Here is a 22,834-nt window from a genome sequence, read left to right as displayed (position 1 = left end):
GAGCGAGAAGTGTGGGCTTTGCCGTAGGTTCGTGAGTAGTGGATTGCGGTGTGAGACTTGTTCGAAGTATTTTCACTGGGGGGAATGCAGTGGGGAAGCCAGTGGGCATTCTGGTGAGATCCTCTCCTGGAACTGCAGGTTATGTAGCAAGAGTAAGCTGATAGAGGAGCAGGAGCGTAAGATCTGTGCCCTTCGGGTGCAGTTGAAAAACGCACAGGAGGAGCTAGATAGAATGAGGAGGGAGAAGGGGGTTGGGGAATGGGAGCTGGCTGTTGGCAAGAGATCTGCTAGGAGAAGGAGATTTTCAGATAGTTTTACTATTGGTGTTTGTAATAGATATGACCAACTGTCAGAGTCTAGTGGAGAGGAATCTCTAGTAACTGTAGATGTAGGAAGTATGCAGCAGACCTCAGCAGTTACGGTGGCTAGGACAGTTGCAAAGTCTAAGAGAAAGAAGAAGGTTCTGCTGTTAGGTAGTTCTCATGGTAGAGGTGTAGGCCAGCAGTTGCAGGAAGTTTTGGGGAGTGAGTACCAGGTCACCAGCATTGTGAAGCCTAATGCAGGATTGGCTCAGGTGACTTTTAACATAGAGGGCTTATGTAGGGATTTTACTAAAGAGGACCAGGTAGTGATTGTGGGTGGGGCTGGTAATAGTATTGATAGGGATGGGAAGTATGACATAGAAGGTGACCTGGAAAAGATAGCCACTCAGACTGGCAACACGAATGTGCATTTCGTGGAACTGTTTCAGCGTCACGATCGGCCTCATCTTAATACAGCCGTCAGGCGTAATAACATGAGACTTGGGGGTGCGCTGATGACAGAAGGCAAGAGTCACATTTCAGTGGTGTCGGTGGAGTCTATCAGCAGGACGGGTTTCACTAGACATGGCCTACACCTCAACAGGTATGGGAAGGGGAGGTTGGCAAAACTTATAGGTGACAGCATAGGTGGGGGTGGTGGGATCACTCATGGGAAAATTCCGGTTGTTGTGGGTGTTAGAGCTGTACCTTTTTTAGATTGAAGTCAGCTGATAGGTATTCCCGCTTAAGGGAAGTCTCTCTAACAAAGAAAGCACTTTCTACAAAGCTTGGGTATCCGATTAATGAGGGAATTAGTATATTTCATCAAAATATACAAGGTATTAGAGATAAAGTTAGTGAACTGCTTATAGATGTTGACTCTGAAATTATTGGTATATCTGAACACTTCTTAAATAAGGAGATAATTCACAGGCTTCCTTTACCGGGATACAGGTTGGCTGGTAGCTTTTCTAGGAGCTCTTTGCGGTGTGGGGGAGTAGCCATGTATGCGAAAAACGGTATCCCATTTGAGTCAATTGATGTTTCAAAGTACTGCACTCAAAAGGTGTTTGAATGTTGTGCAGGTGTGGTTAAATTTAGTGGAGCTAAACTTCTTACTGTTGTTATTTATAGATCCCCAGACTCTGATTTCACAACATTTTTGCTAAAGCTAGAGGAGGTTCTTGGTTCACTTTATAGGAAATACAAAAAGTTAGTTATATGTGGTGACTTCAATGTTAATTGTATAAGTGATTGTGCAAGGAAAAGGATGCTGGTAGACCTCCTTAATTCATATAATCTTATGCAAACCGTATTCTTTCCAACGAGAGTGCAAGGGAACAGTAGAACAACCATAGACAATATTTTTGTTCATTCGTCATTATTAGAAGGGCATTCTGTTAGCAAATAGGTGAATGGCCTTTCAGATCATGATGCACAAATTTTAAGTCTAAAAGATTTTTGTGCTGCAACACATGTTAAATATAGTTACCAACTTTTTAGGAAAGCTGATCCAGTTGCTGTACAGACTTTTGTAAACCTTATCAAGGAACAAGAGTGGCAAGATGTTAATAGTGCTGATACAGTAGACGATAAATATAATGCTTTCCTCAAGACTTTTCTCGTGCTCTTTGAAAGTTGCTTTCCGTTAGAACGTTCAAAACAGGGTACTAGCACAAACAGGCAGCCTGGGTGGCTGACTAAAGGGATAAGAATATCTTGTAGAACAAAGTGGCAATTATATCAAAACGTTAGAAACAGTCACAATCTAAATGCAGCAGCCCATTACAAACAGTATTGTAAGGTGCTTAAAAAGTTATTAGGAAGGCAAAAAGTATGTGGTATGCAGATAGAATAGCTAAGTCTCAGGATAAAATTAAAACCATATGGTCAGTCGTAAAGGAAGTGGCTGGTCTGCAGAGACAGGTCGAGAATATAGAATCAGTGCATAGTGGGGATGTCTGTGTTACTGATAAGTCGCATATATGTACAGTACTTAATAATCACTTTCTGAATATAGCAGGTGAACTAAATAGAAACCTAGTCCCAACAGGGAATCATATAGCGCTCTTAGAAAAAGTGTTCCGAGACTGTTACCTGAAATGCTCCTCCATGATACTGACAAGAGGGAGATTGAGTTAATAATTAAATCACTAAAGACCAAAAACTCTCATGGATATGACGGGGTATCTAGCAGAATACTGAAGTATTGTTCCACGTATATTAGCTCAGTACTTAGCCATATCTGTAACTTTTCCTTTAGGAGTGGTCGGTTTCCTGACCGATTGAAGTACTCGGTAGTGAAGCCACTTTATAAAAAGGGAGACAGGGATAATGTTGACAATTATAGACCTATTTCTATTCCATCGGTGTTTGCTAAAGTTATCGAGAGGGTTGTTTATACAAGGTTACTGCAGCATTTAAATTCACATAATTTGCTGTCAAATGTACAGTTTGGTTTTAGAAATGGCTTAACAACTGAAAATGCTATAGTCTCTTTTCTCTGTGAGGTTTTGGACGGATTAAATAAAAGGTTGCGAACGTTAGGTGTTTTCTTTGATTTAACGAAGGCTTTTGACTGTGTTGACCACAAAATATTACTGCAGAAGTTGGAACATTATGGAGTAAGGGGAGTAGCTTACAATTGGTTCGCCTCCTACTTTAAGAACAGAAAGCAGAAGGTAATCCTCCGCAATATTGAGAGTGGTAATGATGTTCAGTCCCAATGAGGCACTGTTAAATAGGGTGTTCCCCAAGGGTCGGTGCTGGGGCCACTGCTGTTTCTTATTTATATAAATGATATGCCTTCTAGTATTACAGGTGATTCAAAAATATTTCTGTTTGCTGATGACACCACCTTGGTAGTGAAGGATCTTGTGTGTAATATTGAAACATTATCAAATAATGTAGTTCATGATATAAGTTCGTGGCTTGTGGAAAATAATTTGATGCTAAATCACAGTAAGACTCAGTTTTTACAGTTTCTAACTCACAATTCAACAAGAACTGACATTTTAATCAGACAGAATGGGCATGTTATAAGCGAGACTGAACAGTTCAAGTTCCTAGGTGTATGGATAGATAGTAAGCTGTTGTGGAAAGCCCATGTTCAGGATCTTGTTCAGAAACTAAATGCCGCTTTATTTACCATTAGAACAGTATCTGAAATAAGTGACATTTCAACACGAAAAGTTGTATACTTCGCATATTTTCATACGCTTATGTCATATGGTATTATTTTTTGTGGTAATTCTTCTGATTCAAAAAGGGTATTTTTGGCTCAAAAACTGGCTGTTCGAGCTATGTATGGTGTAAGTTCGAAAACCTCTTGTCGACCCCTATTCAATAGTCTGGGAATTTTGACATTGCCCTCACAGTATGTATTTTCTTTAATGTCGTTTGTTGTTAGCAATATTAGCTTATTCCCAAGAGTTAGCAGCTTTCACTCAGTTAATACTAGGCAGAAATCAAATCTGCATGTGGAATGCACTTCCTTGACTCTTGTGCAGAAAGGAGTGCAGTATTCTGCTGCATCCATTTTCAATAAGCTACCACAAGAACTCAAAAATCTTAGCAGTAGCCCAAACACTTTTAAGTCCAAACTGGAGAGTTTCCTCATGGCTCACTCCTTCTATTCTGTCGAGGAGCTCCTGGAAGAGCTCAAAAATTAAGCAAATTCCAGTGTTACATTCTTGAATTTCTTTATTTAAACTAACGACTTGTCGCCTGAATATGTTTCTTATATTTGATTTCATCTGTTTCTACAATCGTGTTATAATTTCATGTATTGACTCGTTCCATGACCATGGAGATTTCTCCTAAATGTGGTCCCACGGAACAATAAAAAAAAAAAAAAACAACCGCCCAGTCCCTTCCACACAGCCGCCGCTACCGGTGTAGCCGCCTCCTGTGTGTAGTGGACTCGTGACCTATAACGCATAACCCGGAAACCCACCACCCGATGGCGCAAGTCACGGAATCTGCAGCCTACACGGTCACAGAACCGCCTGAGCCTCTGATTCAGACCCTCCAGTAGGCTCTGCACCAAAAGACCTCAGTCGGAGGCGCGCAGTCCGGAACCGCGCGACTGCTACGGTCGCAAGTTCGAATCCTGCCTCGGGCATGGATGTGTGTGATGTCCTTAGGTTAGGTAGGTTTAAGTAGTTCTAAGTTCTAGGGGACTGATGACCACAGATGTTAAGTCCCATAGTGCTCAGAGCCACCACAGTCGGTTCTATCGACGATGCTGGAGATAGTGAGCTCCGCCTTAATCTCGCAAGCAAGACTGGCAGTCTTTACCATTTCCGCTAGGCACCCAAAACCGGATAGAATCAGCTCTGATCCAAAGCAACACACGTCATTGTTACCGACATGAGCCACCACCAGCAACTGGCTGCACCCTGTACTCTTCATGGCATCCGGAAGAACCTTTTCCACATCCGGAATGACTCCCCCAAGAATGCACACGGACGGTTCTAGGCACTTCAGTCGGGAACCGCGTGACTGCTACGGTCGCAAGTTCGAATCCTGCCTCGGGCATGGATGTGTGTGATGTCCTTAGGTCCCATAGTGCTCAGAGCCATTTGAACCAATGCACACGGAGTGCACACTGACTTCCTTCCCCTCCTTGACAGCCATGTTCCTAAGGGGCCCAATTACGCGCCTAACGTTGGAGCTACCAACTACCAGAAAACCCACCCTCTGTGAATGCCCAGACCTTGCGGGCCGAGAAACTTCCTCTGGTACAGGGTGGACGATTGCATTCGGCTCAGAGACATCGTTAGCCACAGATAACGCCCCAAACCTGTCCGTCAAACCAACCAGGGAGGCCCTAGGATCGGCCCCCCGGAAAGGTTTTCGCTGCCTCCCAGACTGTGGAATGATCTCCCTCTCGACCACGGACGAGGCGTCAACCTCAGTGCAGGCAGTACCGGGGGCGACCGATCGGAGGACACGTGGGACGTGCTCGACGACCCTCACATCCCCGCGTTCGATCCCCCGCAGTGACGTCCCTTGGCAGCAGCCTCAAGCTGTGTGACGGAAGCCAAAGCAGCCTGGAGCTGTGAGTGAAGTGTCGCCATTGAAGTCCGCGCTAAATTCCGAGCTTCTGATTAGATTGACAATCTTCGGGATTTTGCGTCTGTTTAAATTTTGTATGTTTGTTTCGTTGTTTCTGCAACAGTCTTCTAACCCGTTTTGTGTAACAAGGTGGATCAGCTCTGTCGTTTGTTAATTTATTTGGTATAAATCTCTCAATTGCTGCCGATACTATTTCTTTGCATTCAAGCCACATCTGGTCTATACTTATTAATTTGGATTGAGTGGAGATTGCCTCTCAGGAAGTGGTCAAGTGAATTTTTGATTTTTTGAATAGGTATATTGATAGTTTATTTTTGGAGGATTTGGTGATTACAATATTCAGTCTCGCTACGACAACGCTGTGCTCGCTAATCCCTGCATCGTTTTCGAATCTCGTTTTAACTCAGGATTATTTGCTGCTAAGAGGACTAGTGAGTTTTCACCATGTTTCACTTCCATACATGGCTACACTCCATACAAATACTTTCAGGAACGACTTCCTGACACTTAAATCTACACTCGATGTTAACAAATTACTCTTCTTCAGAAACGATTTCCTTGCCATTGTCAGTCTACATTTTATATCCTCTCTACTTCAACCATCATCAGTTATTTTACTCCCTAAATAGCAAAACTCCTTTACTACTTTAAGTGTCTCATTTCCTAATCTAATTCCCTCAGCATCACCCGATTTAATTTGACTACATTCCATTATCCTCGTTTTGCTTTTGTTGATGTTCATCTTATATCCTCCTTTCAAGACACTGTCCATTCCGTTCAACTGCTCTTCCAAGTCCTTTGCTGTCTCTGACAGAATTACAATATCATCGGCGAACCTCAAAGTTTTTACTTCTTCTCCATGAATTTTGATACCTACTCCGAATTTTCTTTTGTTTCCTTTACTGCTTGCTCAATATACAGATTGAATAACATCAGGGAGACGCTACAACCCTGTCTCACTCCTTTTCCAACCACTGCTTTCCTTTCATGCCCCTCGACTCTTATAACTGCCATCTGGTTTCTGTACAAATTGTAAATAGCCTTTCGCTCCCTGTATTTTACCCCTGCCACCCTCAGAATTTGGAAGAGAGTATTCCAGTTAACGTTGTCAAAAGCATTCTCTAAGTCTACAAATGCTAGAAACGTAGATTTGCCTTTTCTTAATCTTTCTTCTAAGATAAGTCGTAAGGTTAGTATTGCCTCACGTGTTCCAACATTTCTACGGAATCCAAACTGATCTTCCCCGAGGTCCGCTTCTACCAGTTTTTCCATTCGTCTGTAAAGAATTCGCGTTAGTATTTTGCAGCTGTGACTTATTAAACTGATAGTTCGGTAATTTTCACATCTGTCAACACCTGTTTTCTTTGGTATTGGAATTATTATATTCTTCTTGAAGTCTGTGGGTATTTCGCCTGTCTCATACATCTTGCTCACCAGATGGTAGAGTTTTGTCATGACTGGCTCTCCCAAGGCCATCAGTAGTTCTAATGGAATGTTGTCTATTCCCAGGGCCTTGTTTCGTCTCAGGTCTTTCAGTGCTCTGTCAAACTATTCACGCAGTATGTTATCTCCCATTTCATCTTCATCTACATCCTCTTCCATTTCCATAATACTGTCCTCAAGTACATCGCCCTTGTATAAACCGTCTATATACTCCTCCCACCTTTCTGCCTTCCCTTCTTTGCTTAGAACTGGGTTGCCAGCTGAGCTCTTGTTATTCATACAAGTGGTTGTCTTCTCTCCAAAGGTCTCTTTAATTTTCCTGTAGGCAGTATCTATCTTACCCCTAGTGAGACAAGCCTCTACATCCTTACATTTGTCCTCTAGCCATCCCTGCTTAGCCACTTTGCACTTTCTGTCGATATCATTTTTTAGACGTTTGTATTCCCTTTTGCCTGCTTCATTTACTTCATTTTTATATTTTCTTCTTTCATCAATTAAATTCAATATTTCTTCTGTTACCCAAGGATTTCTATTAGCCCTCGTCTTTTTACCTACTTGATCCTCTGATGCCTTCACTACTTCATCCCTCAGAGCTACCCATTCTTCTTCTACTGTATTTCTTTCCCCCATTCCTGTCAATTGTTCCCTTATGCTCTCCCTGAAACTCTCTACAACCTCTGGTTCTTTCAGTTCATCCAGGTCCCATCTCCTTAAATTCCCACCTTTTTGCAGTTTCTTCAGTTTCAATCTGCAGTTCATAACCAATAGATTGTGGTCAGAATCCACATCTGCCCCTGGAAATGTCTTACAATTTAAAACCTGGTTCCTAAATCTCTGTCTTACCATTATATAATCTATCTGATACCTATTAGTATCTCCAGTATTCCTCCAGGTATACAACCTTCTTTTATGATTCTTGAACCAAGTGTTAGCTATGATTAATTTATGCTCTGTGCAAAACTTCTACAAGGCGGCTTCCTCTTTCATTCCTTCCCCCCAATCCATATTCACCTACTATGTTTCCTTCTCTCCCTTTTCCTTCTGACGAATTCCAGTCACCCATGACTATTAAATTTTCGTCTCCCTTCACTACCTGAATAATTTCTTTTATCTCGTCATACATTTCATAAATTTCTTCATCATATGCAGAGCTAGTTGGTATATAAACTTGTACTACTGTAGTAGGCATGGGCTTTGTGTCTATCTTGGCCACAATAATGCGTTCACTATGCTGTTTGTAGTAGCTAGCCCGCACTCCTATTTTTTTATTCATTATTAAACCTACTCCTGCATTTCCCCTATTTGATTTTTTATTTATAACCCTGTAATCACCTGACCAAAAGTCTTGTTCCTCCTGCCACCGAACTTCACTAATTCCCACTATATCTAACTTTAACCTATCCATTTCCCTTTTTAAATTTTCTAAGCTACCTGCCCGATTAAGGGATCTGACATTCCACGCTCCGATCCGTAGAATGCCAGTTTTCTTTCTCCTGCTAACTGCTCGAAATAATTTTCAGAGAATGCGTTAAGCACAACTTCGGATGATATTTTATGCGTACACCCGGAATTAAACATCTGTTTTCGCCAACATATCGAGGGTAAATTAAAGTCACCACCATTATCCTATGAGTCGGGTACGTGTTTCAAATCAAACACAAGTTTTCTTTGAATCTTTCAGCAACTGTATCATCCGAATTGGGAGGTCGGTAAAAGGATCCTATTATTATTTATTCCGGTTGCCATCAATGACTTCTGCCCATACTAACTCACAGGAAGTATCTACTTCAATTTCGCGACAAGTTAAACCACTTCTAACAGCAACAAACACGCCACCGCCCACCGTGTTTTGCCTATCCTTTAGGAACACCGTTAGGTTCTTCGCGAAAATTTCCAGTGAGCTTATCTCCGGATTGAGCCAGCTTTCTGTGCCTATAACGATTTGAGCATCAGTGCTTTCTATTAGCGCTTGGAGCTCTGGTACTTTCCAAACACAGCTACGACGATTTACAGCTGTTACACCAATGGTTCCTGTATCTACGTTCTTTCTGTGTTCGGCCTGCACCCTTTGTGACTGAAGCCCTTCTTGTGTTTTCCCGAGACCTTCTAACCTAAAAAACCGTCCAGTCCACTCCACACAGCCCCTGCTACCCGTGTAGCCGCTTCCTGCGTATAGTGGGCATCTGACCTCTTCAGGAGAACCCGGAACCCAACCACCCTTTGGTGCAAGTCGAGAAACCTGCAGCCTACACGGTCGCAGAACCGTCTGAGCTTCTGATTCAGACCCTCCACTCGGCTCTGTACCAGAGGTCCGCAATCGCTCCTGTCGACTATGCTGCAAATAGTCAGCTCTGCTTTCATCTTGCAAGCAGGACTGGTAGCCTTTACCATTTCTGTTAGACGCTCGAAACCAGACAGAATCTCCTCTGATCCAAAGTGATACACATAATTGGTACCGACGTGAGCAACCACCTGCAGTTGGCTGCAACCTGTGCTCTTCATGACATCCGGGAGGACCCTTTCCACATCTGGAATGACTCCACTCGGTATGCACACGGAGTCCACATTGGTTTTCTTACTCTTTTTGTCAGCCAAGTCCCTAAGGAGCCCCATAACACACCTAACGTTGGAGCTCCCTAATACCAATAATCCCACTATCTGTGATTACCCGGATCATGCAGGCTGAGTGGTTTCCTCTGAAGCAGGACAGGCGACTGCATCTGGCTCAGAGATAGTGTCTGCCACAGACAGCATGTGGAAACTGTTTGTCAGACAAACCGGGGAGGCCTTACATGCGGCCACCTGGGAAGTCTTTCGCCGCCTCCTTCGCCCCGGGGCGACCTCCCACTCGACCACAGGTCAGGGGTCAACCTCAGTGCGATCAGTAACTGGGTTGGCCACTGGTGAGGACCGATCGAAGGGCTCGGACATGCTGGACGTCCGTTGTACCCCCACGGCCGGCCCACAACAGTGGTGCCCATACACTCAGCCTCAAGCTGTGTAACCGAAGACATCACAGCCTGAAGCTGAGAGCAAAGTGTCACCAACTCGGCTCCTATGGAACTGAAGAAAAGAATAGACGTTTTCTAAATATGGTGCTACAGGAAAATTTTGAAAGTGAGATGGGCATAATGAATAACTAATGAGGTGGTGATAAATCGGTGTGGAGGAAAATGATATTTATGACACAATTTTATGTGTGTGTAGGATGGGAGTGGGGGAGGTAATATCTGTAGAGGGAGGTCAAGTCTTGTATACAGTAAGTAGATTTAGTTCAATATAGGTTACGATTGATATGCAGAGACGGAGAGGGTTACACAGGATGGACTAACATGAGGAGCTGTATCAAACTAGTCTTCGGAAACAAGACCACAAATCATTAATGAATCTTATTATAATCTCGTTGCCCCCATCTCGTGGTCGTGTGGTAGCGTTCTCGCTTCCCACGCCCGGGTTCCCGGGTTCGATTCCCGGCGGGGTCAGGGATTTTCTCTGCCTCGTGATGGCTGGGTGTTGTGTGATGTCCTTAGGTTAGTTAGGTTTAAGTAGTTCTAAGTTCTAGGGGACTGATGACCATAGATGTTAAGTCCCATAGTGCTCAGAGCCATTTGAACCATAATCTCGTCGTAGGAGTTGACGTGTCTCAGTTTTCTGACTATGTCTAAATGTTAATCAGGTCTTATGAAGCAAACGTTGTAGATTTCTGATTTCTTCGATTTAGTTCGGAAATTTATTTTTATCTTACAAAGTGTTTTTCCTGTACCCCCAGTAGCGAACGGCTGTTCTCCTAGTAGATATTCAGAAATGCAAAAGTAATGTTACTACATGATCGGGAACAGCGCTGGTATTGCTTCAGCCACTTCTTATAAGGATATTACACCTGTTTTGCTAACACTGACAGGAGGTAAAAATTTTCGAATTCAGACGCAAATTTTTTTCCTGTCATTAACACTTCAGTCACCTGCCGTATCAAGTCTTCGTTGTCTTGTAACACACAATGTTTTTCATTTCTTCATTAACTTTTTTTTCTGAAATTAACTAACGGATACGTGCAGCAAATTGATGAAGGTTGTTGAAGGATGTGAACAGATTATCAGCATTATGACAGAAGTGTCTCTGGAGCACAACACAAACACATCTGACCGCCAAGGATGTGCCGTCAGACACATCTCAACATCAAAAGTAATTAATTCCTCTCGATATTGGATTTATAGAGATAATGCAATCTCCTGCTACGAACCTGTCAAGTATTCTCGCGATATCTTATCAATTCACGTGTTGGATAACACAGAAGTCCACGAAGTGCTTTCTCAAGTTTCCTCGTCACAGTAAATCGAGGTTTCTCCAGTTAACTCTTACAACTTTGTTAGTGGTTTCAAATCTAAAAAGACTCTATTTTATTGCGGTAGATTAGCATCAAATAAATGGAGTCAGTAAATAATTGTTTTCAGCGAATAGTTGGGTAATAAGAAGGGTGTTCATAGTTCTTACAGTTATCAAACGTTTAGGGAGTTAAAACATCCAAAAATAATACAAAAAAGTTACAGTGTAAAGTTAGTGTAAGTATGAGAACATCAAAGATTTGAGATTTGTTGTTACTTCAGACGCACTATACTGCGCAGGCTAACTCTCCTAGTTGAGATAATAATGATGACAATCTACATGTATGTTCTCGTTTAGTTCTAGGATTATTGGATCTTGGCCAGCCAACAACCGTGAGGACAAAGTGTAGCTCTACGGTAGTAGAGGTAGGTCGTCCAGCACAGTACCACGTTAATAATAGCCTCGCCTGTCTATGACAGATAGTTACGTATACTAAAACTGGTATAAAATGCACTAATAAATAACCAGGAAAGCAATTTAAATAAACGAGGAGAAACTAAAATACTAAATAATGTGGTCAACTCAGTAGTGAAAATAGGATCAATATACGGGATAATTCGTTTTCATTTAAGGAGTAAAGTGAAATGATGGCTTTAGATAAAATTACCAAATGTCTACAGATTTCTACCTTAAATTAAGGAATGTATCTAAGTGCAATTAAGATTAAGCGAACAGAGAAAAATATACACACGTCGAAAAAAGTTTTGCATCACCTCGGTTCTGAGAGTTCCAGAACCTGTACAGAAAATTGAAATAGAAAACCACAATTCCATGTTATACCGCCATACACCGAGACCGTCAAAGTTGGTGGTCCAGGCTGCTGTACGCACCGGTGCCCCTGATACCCAGTAACACGTCCTCTTGCTTTGATGCATGCCCGTAAAAGTCGTGTCATACTATCCACAAGCTCAAGACACTGTTTCTCCAGATCGTCCCACTCCTCAAATGCGATTCTGTGTACACCTCTCAGAGTGCTTCGTGGGTCACGTCATCCCAAAACAGGGCTTTTCAATCTATCCCAGGCATGTTCGTTAGTGTTCATGTCTGGAGAATATACTGGCCACTAGTCGAGCGATGTCGTTATCCTAAAGGAAATCATTCAAAAGATGTGCAAGATGGGGGCGCGAATTGTCGTCCATGAAGACGAATGCCTTGTTAGTATGCTGCCGATATGGTTGCACTATTCACGTATGGCATTTACGTATCGTACAGCAGTTACGGTATTTTCCATGAGCACCAGCGGCGTACGTCGGTCCCTCATAATGCCACCCAAAAACATCAGGTAACCTCCACCTTGGTGCACTCTCTGGACAGTGCATCTAAGGCCTTCAGACTGACCGGGTTGCCTTCCAACCCGTCTCCGACGATTGTCTCGTTGAAGCCATATGCAACAGTCATCGGTGAAGAGAACGTGATGCCAATCCTGAGCGGTCCATTCTGCTTGTTGTTGGGCCGGTCTGTACCGCGTTGCATGGTGTCTTGGTTGCAAAGATGGTCGTCGCTATGGATGTCGGGAGTGAAGTTGGGCATCATGCAGCCTGTTGCGCACTGTTTGAGTCGTAACACGACTGTGGCTGCACGAAAAGCATCATTCAACATGGTGGCGTTGCTGTCAGGGTTCCTCCGAGCCATAATTAGTAGGTAGCGGTCATCCACTGCAGTAGCAACCCTTGGGAGGCCTGAGCGAGGCATGTCATCTACAGTTCCTGTCTCTCTCCGTATCTTCTCCATGTCCGAACAACATCGCTTTGGTTCACTCCGAAACGCCTGGACACTTCCCTTGTCGAGAGCACAAAGTAATAAAGCGTACGCGATCGAACCGCTGTATTGACCATCTAGGCATGGCTGAACTACAGACAACACGAGCCGTGTACCTCTTTCCTGGTGGAATGACTGGAACTGATCGGCTGGCGGATCCCCTCCGTCTAATAGGCACTGCTCAAGGATGGTTGTTTATGTCTGGGCGGGTATAGTGACATCTCTGAACAGTCAAAGGGACTATGTCTGTGACACAAATCCACTGTCAACGTCTATCTACATGAGCTCTAGCAACCGGGCTGATGTAAAACTTTTATTGATGTGTGTACAATCTGGTCAGAATTAAACGAGCATGTTACAGGACATTGATATGGCGCCTATCTATCCTTTGGCTTTACGACTACATGAACTCTGATGGGTCATTTTCAGTATGGATGAAAGTCAGCGAATTAATAACGGCTCATTCTTCCTCAAGTATTAAAGCCAGAGGAGGTTTTGATGCTGGACGCTTGGGTCAGGAGCGAAATCGACGTTCTGACTGATCCCAAAGGTGTTCCATTGGGTTCAGGTAGACCGACCAGTCCATTTCAGGAATGTTAATGTCCACAAATCAGTCCATCACAGTTGCTGCTTTATGACAGGGTGCTTATACAATCAATCATTTAGTACCAATTGTTCCTCTGTCGTACACAGTTCACAATGCTGCAAAAAGTTTCCATTCGCATGTAGCCTTTTCTTAAGCTCAATAATGGGACCAAATCCTAACCACGAAAAGCATACTCGTACCGTAACACTACCTCGTTTATACCCCAATGTCGGCGCTACACAACATAGCACGTAACGTTCTACAGGCACTCGTCGAACCCGAACTCTTCCGTCGGTTAGCCTCAGTGTATATGGTGATAACCAGGATTTAAGTCCCAGCTATATCTTACTGTGAAAGTTTGTCGGCGATGCTACTGAAGCAAGCTGAAGTTTATTATGAAATAAAATAACACTCCTTCCAACTCATTTTTCTCCAGTTGCGGGCTTCTCAAACTCAATCATTAGTTAAATTTAAAGTACTGAAGTGGCGCGGCTGTACTGTCACCCAGAAAACTAAATTCAGCCCCTTGCTCATCACTGCTCAAATTAAAAAGAAAATGTTCAAATGTGTCTGAAATCTTATGGGCACATTAGGCGCCAAAATGTAGTATGTCGAGAATTCCTTTTGATATCACATAGCATGTAAATTACCAATAGGGTCGCCCCATCTTGGACGCCCAAAGGGTAGTGATCGAGAAAAGTTCTCCTTTCCGTCATAAAAAGGCTTGTAGATGAATAAGGTGATCGTTCCACAATGGGCGCCAAAAATGTAGTGAGCGGTGAATTCTTTGATCTCTTGCATAAAGTGACAAGCAGATTACTAATTACTTTGCCCCATTGTGCAACAGCCACTGTTTAAATTTTGGTTAATAAGTAACACTGGCGGCCGAACACTTCCGGCGTAAGAAGTCACCCTCATTATGCCAACAATATTGTCAAAGAGGGCGGAGGAGCAGACAGAGGTTCACGGAAAGTACTCTCTTGCCCTTGGAGTGGGCTACGATCAACGTCATCAGGATGCAGAAGGCAATGGAAACCACTGCATTAAAGACACATAACGTGTATCCACAGCATAATAAATCACTCTCATTCAGACAATGGCCTTGTGAAAGAGAGTGAAGGAGCGGACGGTGTTTCAGAACACTCTCTTGTCCTTGGTGTAGGAAACCACGCCTAAAGGAGGAAAAATCGACAGTGATCAATGAGGATGTAGAAGGCAGTAATAATGGCAGTGGAAACCAATGTGTTAAAGACACCTAACATGTATTCACAGGGTATGTGGCCTGTAACAGACAAAATAATGTCCTCATGATCTCTCCATTGGCAAAATAGTCCGGAATAGCCCACCATTCGGGTCTCCGGGAGAGTACTGGCAAGGGGAGGTGACCATGAGAAAAAGTCTGAATAACCAATGCAAGGATAACGTGTCAGGGTGTGGGATGTCAGAAATTTAAACGTAACAGGGAAGCTAGAAGATCTGAAAAGGGAAATGCAAAGGCACAGTCTAGATATAGTGAAATGGAAAGTAGATAAGGATTTCTGGTCAGATTAGTGTAGGGTAATACCAACAGTAGCAGCAAAAGGTGTAACAGGGTTGGGATTCGTCGTGAAGAGGAAGGTAAGACAGAGAGCGAGTTACTGTCAACAGTTCAGTGGTAGGGTTGTTCTCATCAGAATAGACAGTAAACCAACGCTGGAAACAATATTTCAGCTATATATGCTGACATAGCAAGCAGAGGATGAAGAGACAGATGCTGAACCGGCGATTCAGTACGTATAAGGAGATGAAAAACTAATTGTCATGGGGAATTGGAAACCGAATGTAGGGGAAGGATTTGAAGAAAATGTTGCGACAGAATATGGGCTTCAACTATGAATGGGATAGGAGAAAGAGTAACTGAGTTCTGCAATAAACATCAATTAGTAATAGTAATTGTTCAATAATCACGAAGGTGGAGGTAAACTTGGAAAAGGCAGGGAGATACGGCAGAGATTTTGAGGTTAGACACTGGATTGTAAAGCATACCCAGGACCAGATATACACTAAGATCACCATTTAGAAGTGATTAAAAGGAGGTTGAAGCTTAAGATAATGGCCACAGAGAAAAAATAGGAGAAGAAGTGGGATAAGGAAGTATTAAGGAATAAAGAGATACGTTTCAAGTTCTCTGAGATATAGATTCTGCGATAAGGAATAGTTCAGTAGGCACTTCAGTTGAACAGGAATGTTCGGATACAGTATTACTAGTGTCCTGGTTGACACAGTCAAGTAGTTAAAAATCTGGCCGTAATGTTGCAAAGCGTGTGAAGTCACATATGAGAACTGTGGTATTGGGAGCATTTTAGGAAAGAATGATTCACCCGTGAAGGATACCGCACATAGGACCCTGGTGCGACCTACTCGTGAGTACTGATCGGGTGTTTGGGATCCGTACCAGGTCAGATTGAGGGCAGACATCAATCAATTCAATGACGTACTGCTAGATGTATGTTCAAAAACAAGTAAGTATTTCGGAGATGCTACGGGAATTCAAAGGAGTCCCCGGAGGGAAAGCGACGTTCTTTTCGAAAATCGCTATTGAGGAAATTTGGAGAACAGGTATTTGATGCTAACTGCTAAACGATTCCGCTGCCGCCAACATACATTGCGCCTAAGGACCACGAAGGTAAGATACGAGAAATTAGCGCTCATACGGAGGCATATAGACAGTCTTTTTTGCCACGCTCTATTTACGAATGGAACAGGTAAGGAACTGACTAGTAGCGGTACAGGGTACCCTCCATCTCACATCATAGTGTGGCTTGCGGTGTATCTATTTAGATGTAGAAGATGCAACGAAAATGAAATAAAAGTTCAAAAGTGGAATTAAAACTGACGGTGAAAGGTTATCAATGTTAAGATTCGCTGTTGGCATTTCAAACCTCAGTCAAAGAGAAGAAGAGTTACAGGAAATGCTGAATGAAATTAACAGTGTAATGAGAACAGAATATGGGTAGAGAGTAATTAGAAGAAAGGCGAAAGTATTGAGATGTAGCAGAAATGAGAACAGCGAGGAACGTAACATCAGGATTGGTGATCACGAAGTAGAGTAAAGTAAAGAATTCTGCTGCCTAGCCACCAAAAGAACCAATTACGGACGGAACGAGAAGGACATAAAAAGCAGACTAGCATTAGAAAAAGGGCATTCCTGGCCAAGGGAATTTTACCTGTATCAAACGTGGGCATTAATTTGAGAAACAAAGTCTGACAATGTTCGTTTGGAGCGAGGCATTGATGGTAAGTGAAACTTGGACTGTGGAAAAACCAGAAAACAAGAGAATTGAAGCATTTGAGGTATAAAACCTCGTGGCGGGACCTTCGTTTTTCACGGCCAAGTGCTCTGTCAACTGAGATACACGACACAGATCCCTCGTTTGGAGAAGCCTACTGATGTTAAACATAAGACGTAACATGGGGAAGAACGCTTTCTCCGTTACCAGTACTAATTCCTCGATGTCTCAGGATGTGCCCATCCTTTCTTTTGGTTAGTTTGTGTCAAAAAGATTTCTTCCTCAATTAGATTCAGCCCCTTCACATTAGTAAATACATTTAGCCATGTTATCTTCAGCATCGGTCTCTTTTAAAATGTTTGTCTTCTCTTTTTGACTGTGTTAATCATCCACTCCAATTGAAATAAAATTTTTCAGAAAAGACTTCCATAAGTTTATATCTGTTGTAGACGTCAATATGTTTCCCTTTTACAGAAGCATTTTTCTTGCTGTTGAAAAGTCTCTTTACTTACGCCATATTAAGTTATTTTGTTATCTAAGTACACTCATGGAAAAGAATCGCAACACCAAGAACGAGTTGTGCGACATGAAAGAAGGTTGGCAGGTGTGTTTCTACATTTGAAAGAAGATGTTTGCTTAGCTTTCACGCCAGCCGCGTAAGAGTGGTGCTAGTAGCGTCATTATGAGGGTACAAATCAGATTTGCTTTACATACTCAGTGTAACAATCGTGAGAGTCAGGTATCTCTGATACTGGACGTGGTGATTTGATGTTAGTAAAGAAAGCCTTTAAGGTAAAAATGTCACCATTATCAACACCTCATTGAGTTTGAACAAGGTCCTGTAGTAGGGCTACGAGAAGCTGGACGTTCTTTCAGCTATACTGCAGAAAGACTTCCCAGAAATGTAGCCAAGGTACGTGATTGCTGGCAGTGGTGGTCACAGAAATGTGCAATCACTTGGCACTACCATAGTGTTTGGCATATGGCTCTGGCGAATCGTACTCCACCTGCAGGAGCAATGTGACCAACAGATGGGACCACAGCGTCACAAAGAACTACAGATCTGGTAGCCGGGCGGTCTCATGCGTCTTGCCATGCTTCACGCGCCCCCCACCCCCACCCCTCCACCCCCACCCCCATTGTTGGAGGTTCGAGTTGTGCCTCGGGCATGCGTGTGTGTTTTGTACTTAGCGTACGTTATGTTAAATTAGATTAAGTAGTGTGTAAGCCTAAAGACCGATGAACTCGGCAGTTTGGTCCCATAGGAACTTATCACAAATTTCAAAAAAATGTGGTACTTCAAGGACTGCTGCGAGCCATACGCCCTGTAATTAGCAATCCACTGCCCCCAAACCACCGCCATCTGCGACTTGAGTGGCATCAAGTGAGAGCTCATATGGGGGTAGGGTGGAGGTCACTTGTGTTTTTTGATGAGAGCTGGTTCTGTCTCGGTGCCGGCGTAGGAGGTAGCCAGTTAAGGGCCTGCAGCCAACGTGTCTCCTTGTTTAACGCACTGGACCTTATACCTGGAGTTATGGTGTGGCGTGCGATTTTGCTTGACAGCAGGAGCACAGTTGTGGTAATCCCATGCACTATGGGAGCAAATTTGTCCGTCAATGTGGTGATTCGACCTGTTGCACAGCCACTCACGAACAGCATTTTAAGGGCTGTTTTCTAACAGGATAAAGCTCTCTCACAAAACGCTGTTGCACCCCAACATGCTCCACAGTGTGTCGACATGTTGCCTTGGTTTAGTCGATCGCCATATCAGCTTACATTAAGCACATATCGAACATCATCGGAGGAGCCGGCCGAAGTGGCCGTGCGGTTCTAGGCGCTGCAGTTTGGAACCGCGAGACCGCTATGGTCGCAGGTTCGAATCCTGCCTCGGGCATGGATGTGTGTGATGTCCTTAGGTTAGTTAGGTTTAACTAGTTCTAAGTTCTAGGGGACTAATGACCTCAGAAGTTGAGTCCCATAGTGCTCAGAACCATTTGAACCAATCATCGGAGGACGAGTTATCCACAAACAGCTTTAACCGTCCCTGTACTGACCTACCAAGTGCCACTCCATCCCACAAACTAATAACTGGCACATGTACAACACAATGCTTACATTCAACATTCTGGAGCTTATTAATGGACCAGCATTTCACATTTGCACTGCCTTATCTCGCGCTCTCATTGACCTGTGATATTGCAGTGTGAATTAGTTAAATATGTTACATAGACAAATGTATTCCCGAAATTTCATTACTCTACACTAATTATGTTTTTTGCGTCTTCATTATTTCCGTCGGTATTTACTAATCTAATATCTTTAAGATCACCGGACTTAATTCTGCTGTACTTCATTATCCAGGATTATCTTCCATTTATGTTCATTTTACAACCTGTACTCAAGGTACCTACGGCTACAACCAACTAATATATCAAGTAGTTTACTTCATGTTAGAGAATTACCGTGTCTCAACAATGGCTTTTTGTTTCGTCTTCCTAAACTTAATGACTCTCCAAATGTCTCCTTTGTTTCCTTGCTGTGAGTACAAATTGAATGACACGAAAGACAGGCTATTGTTCTGTTTTCTCTTTCTTCTAAATTCATGCAAATATTTCTTCTTCTCAAGTTCTTAGGCCTGCATAAAGTTCTATATATCATCCCTGAATGTTCCAGAAATCAACAAATATACAGAAAAAATTTAATCTGAAACACTATAGACACCCATTCCTCTTGTCTCTCTTCACTGAAAATTCAAAATACGTGTGACTTAACGAAAAGCATATAGTTGGTTCACACCTTCGATTCTTTAAATCTCATACAAGTGATGATGAAATTTGGTTGTTAATAAGAACAGCTGTGGAAGAGTTGACAGAAGTCACAATTTACAGTACTTTACTATTTGCTAAGTAGGAAATGCAAATTATCTTTAGATGTTTTTACCTTTCCTCACACGTATTTTAAGAATGGTAGTATTTGATGGTGGTTGATTTCTGGTTTGGTCCTGTAACACGCATTGTTTACTGAAACAAGGAATTTCACATACGTTTTCAAACTGAAATCAGTAACTTGCTGTTAGTCGCATCGAATCGCGCCATCAACAGTTACGACAAGAATGTATATACGAAACATAATAATTTGTGTGACTGCAAAATTTACGAACTGATGTCGAAGAACTGTATGTCTTTTTATCTTCTAGTCTCCAGAACCACCAGAAAAATGGAGTTGGATACGAAATGCCACTATTGAACCTAACGTGGCACCTCAAATTAACGTATTTTTGGACAACCAGGACAAAGGAGACGAGGCCTGCCTGTATCTCAATGTGTACACACCTAAGGTAAGTTCCCATAATTATTGTTATCTATTGAAGTTTCTCATGCTCTTCTCTGCATTCTTAGCTCACTAGCTGTAACAGTTCAAATATCATGTAACATATCACTCAGTATCGGCTTTCAGTTCATTTTGACAAAATTAATAAAGTGTGATGTACTCGGGTGTACTAGACTGTCAGTAACTCCTTTCTTTATTTACACAGAGGTAGACAACAATTTTCCCCCAGTAACGTATGTCTGAAAAAGTTACGCAACGAAATCTGCTGTCGAATAAATCAATGTGTAGTCATACTACTTGGTAAAGAAGATTCAGCGTTCTTGTAGGCCATACTTCATGTCTCCAGAAGAACATTCTTCTCATTTTGAACGCGTTGGAAGTTACCGATTTACTTCCAATACTTTGCACAATGAGTTCAAGGAATGTACAAATGGAACCATATTCGCACAGCGTGCTGTCCACGGTACGGAAGAAATACCTACAGCTTTTACCCCACGTGAACTTCTGAGCGCTTTCCTTGTTTTCGCACGTGTCGTCACCTTGATATTTGAAGCGTAGCTGAGCCCTAGAGTGAGACAGCACGCAAAAGCGCCATTACAGAGGAAGTTATAGACACCTTTGAGCTTAATTTCATACTTCTGTGAGGGAACAGGAGGCAATTCTGAGAACTAGCGCTTGTTTGCACAGTGTGTATAGTACCAATGCTGTTAATAATGTGGCGGCGATTCTGCATTGAAAATAACACGTCCAGATCCGTTTCTGAAAGTGTCTCCCTTATTGTCGCAGCTGTCATCGGGAGCCTGATCTCGCGGTGTTGCAGTTCCTGAGTGGTCACGGTTAGAAACACGCGGCACTGCATTTATTGACAGTGGAGTATGTACTTCTCTATACGATTCGACACTGAGGCCCTTGCGAAAGAGTTTCTGTCCACTGAACGATATGACACAGTTATCCACAAGACACAGTCCTCATAACGTTCAAATCACATATTGTGCAAATGTATTTTTCCACCTGAGATCCATCAATTTGCTTTCATTTCACAAGCAAAAATTCTCCTACTTGATCCAAGAATAAAAGTACGGAATGTAGTTGGCAATATACTCAAAAGTAATGACTGTGATTCAGCTTTTGACATTGATACCGTTCACTTACTGAATTAAATGTTGTATTCATGTCCTCTAACACGCAAATCAACACATCAGTAAGGCTGTCACGCTATCCATCATAGTCACATCGTCGCCCAACATACCCTGCGACTGTTCAATTTCAAACGACGCTCTATTAAAGCTTAAATACATAAATATACATTTAAACATTTATGTTGAGATAATTTGTTTGTAATATTTGAATTTAATGATGTTTGTAATATACATCATGAATAAAGTAAAATACTAATTGGAAAAATACGAGGGCGTAATGAAAAGTATTGACTCTGATCTTTTTATGTGAAAACTCCTGAAACTTTTTATATAAAACCAACTTTATTGACTTTCTGCATCTTTATTCTTCATGTGCGCATATTTATTTCTCTTCATAGTCACCGTGGTGACGAAGATATTTCCCAACGAGTGATCAGAATGTTGTTAGCGTCAGTGTAGAATTTTTGACTTCGTCGACAAAACCGCAACCTCTCCTCTACTTGCACCGTTTCATCACTATCGAAGTGATGTCCTCGAAGGTGGTCCTTAATTCATGATGTGACATAGTCACGCAAGAGGTATGCACCCATTTTATGAAATTTAAAATGTTGAACAGTGCTCATATGGACGCTGTATAAATATATAAAAGTCACTAAATGTAAGGAAACTGCTGTATTGGTGCGTTACGAATGCACTCCAGAACGTCTGGAAAAGGTTACAAGAATCAACAGTAGCACAGTGACGGTAGCTAAAGGACAACCAAGAAAATAAAACGAAGAGCGTGTGAAAAACATCTACCAAATCAGGGAGAAGAACTTCACATTGGAAGTTTGGTGTCGTGTGAATATGGCATAATCCAAAGCATAAGTGACTGCACAAGGCATAACGCCTAAATTAACGAAGTATCCAATAAGTGGCGCTAGTGGTAATATACTGTAGCGGTTGAAGATGGAAGTTAAATGTGACGTAAAGTACTAGAAAGCTGTAACATACATGCTACATACATACATTAATCCTTGATCCATAGATCATGAATACGACATTTTGTATTGATGTGGAACGTGTCACTTTAACATAAGTTTTCTATACACAAAATAATTAATTAATTCTTTTCTTTGTCTTACATTTACTACTTCATATCTTAGAATTCATCTATTGAGTAGAAGGAGTTGTCATTCAGAAATTCTTTTAATTTGCTTTGAAATGTTGGTTGCCCATCTGTCACACTTTTAAGACCATTTGGGAAATGACCAAAGATTTTTGTGGCAGCATAATTCATCCCTTTCTGTGCCAAAGTGAGATTTAATCCAGAATAGTGCATATCATCCTTTCTTCTAGCGTTGTAGCTATGGACTTCGCTGTAATTTTTGAACTGGGATGGGTTGTTAATTACAAATTTCATAAGTGAATATATGTATTGCGTAGGTACTGTGAATATACCGAGTTCCTTTAGTAAATGTCTGCAAGGTGATCTTGGGTGGGCTCCAGCTGTTATTCTGATTGCACGATTTTGTCCAATGAATACTTACTCTCTTAATGACGAAT

General features: G+C 42.2%; 1 protein-coding gene across 1 annotated transcript in view; it reads left to right on the top strand.

The window, feature by feature from the left end:
* Nucleotides 1-22,834, top strand: part of LOC126235135 (juvenile hormone esterase-like) — an 82,554-nt gene that overhangs the window by 7,404 nt on the left and 52,316 nt on the right. Inside the window, exon 2 of the mRNA XM_049943868.1 lies at nt 20,017-20,157. Within this exon, the coding sequence (XP_049799825.1) occupies nt 20,017-20,157 (141 nt within the window). The remainder of the gene's footprint in view (nt 1-20,016; nt 20,158-22,834) is intronic.

This window comes from Schistocerca nitens, chromosome 2, assembly GCF_023898315.1.
Source record: "Schistocerca nitens isolate TAMUIC-IGC-003100 chromosome 2, iqSchNite1.1, whole genome shotgun sequence".
Classification (NCBI taxonomy): Eukaryota; Metazoa; Arthropoda; class Insecta; order Orthoptera; family Acrididae; genus Schistocerca; species Schistocerca nitens.
This window is presented reverse-complemented; position numbering and strand designations above follow the sequence as displayed.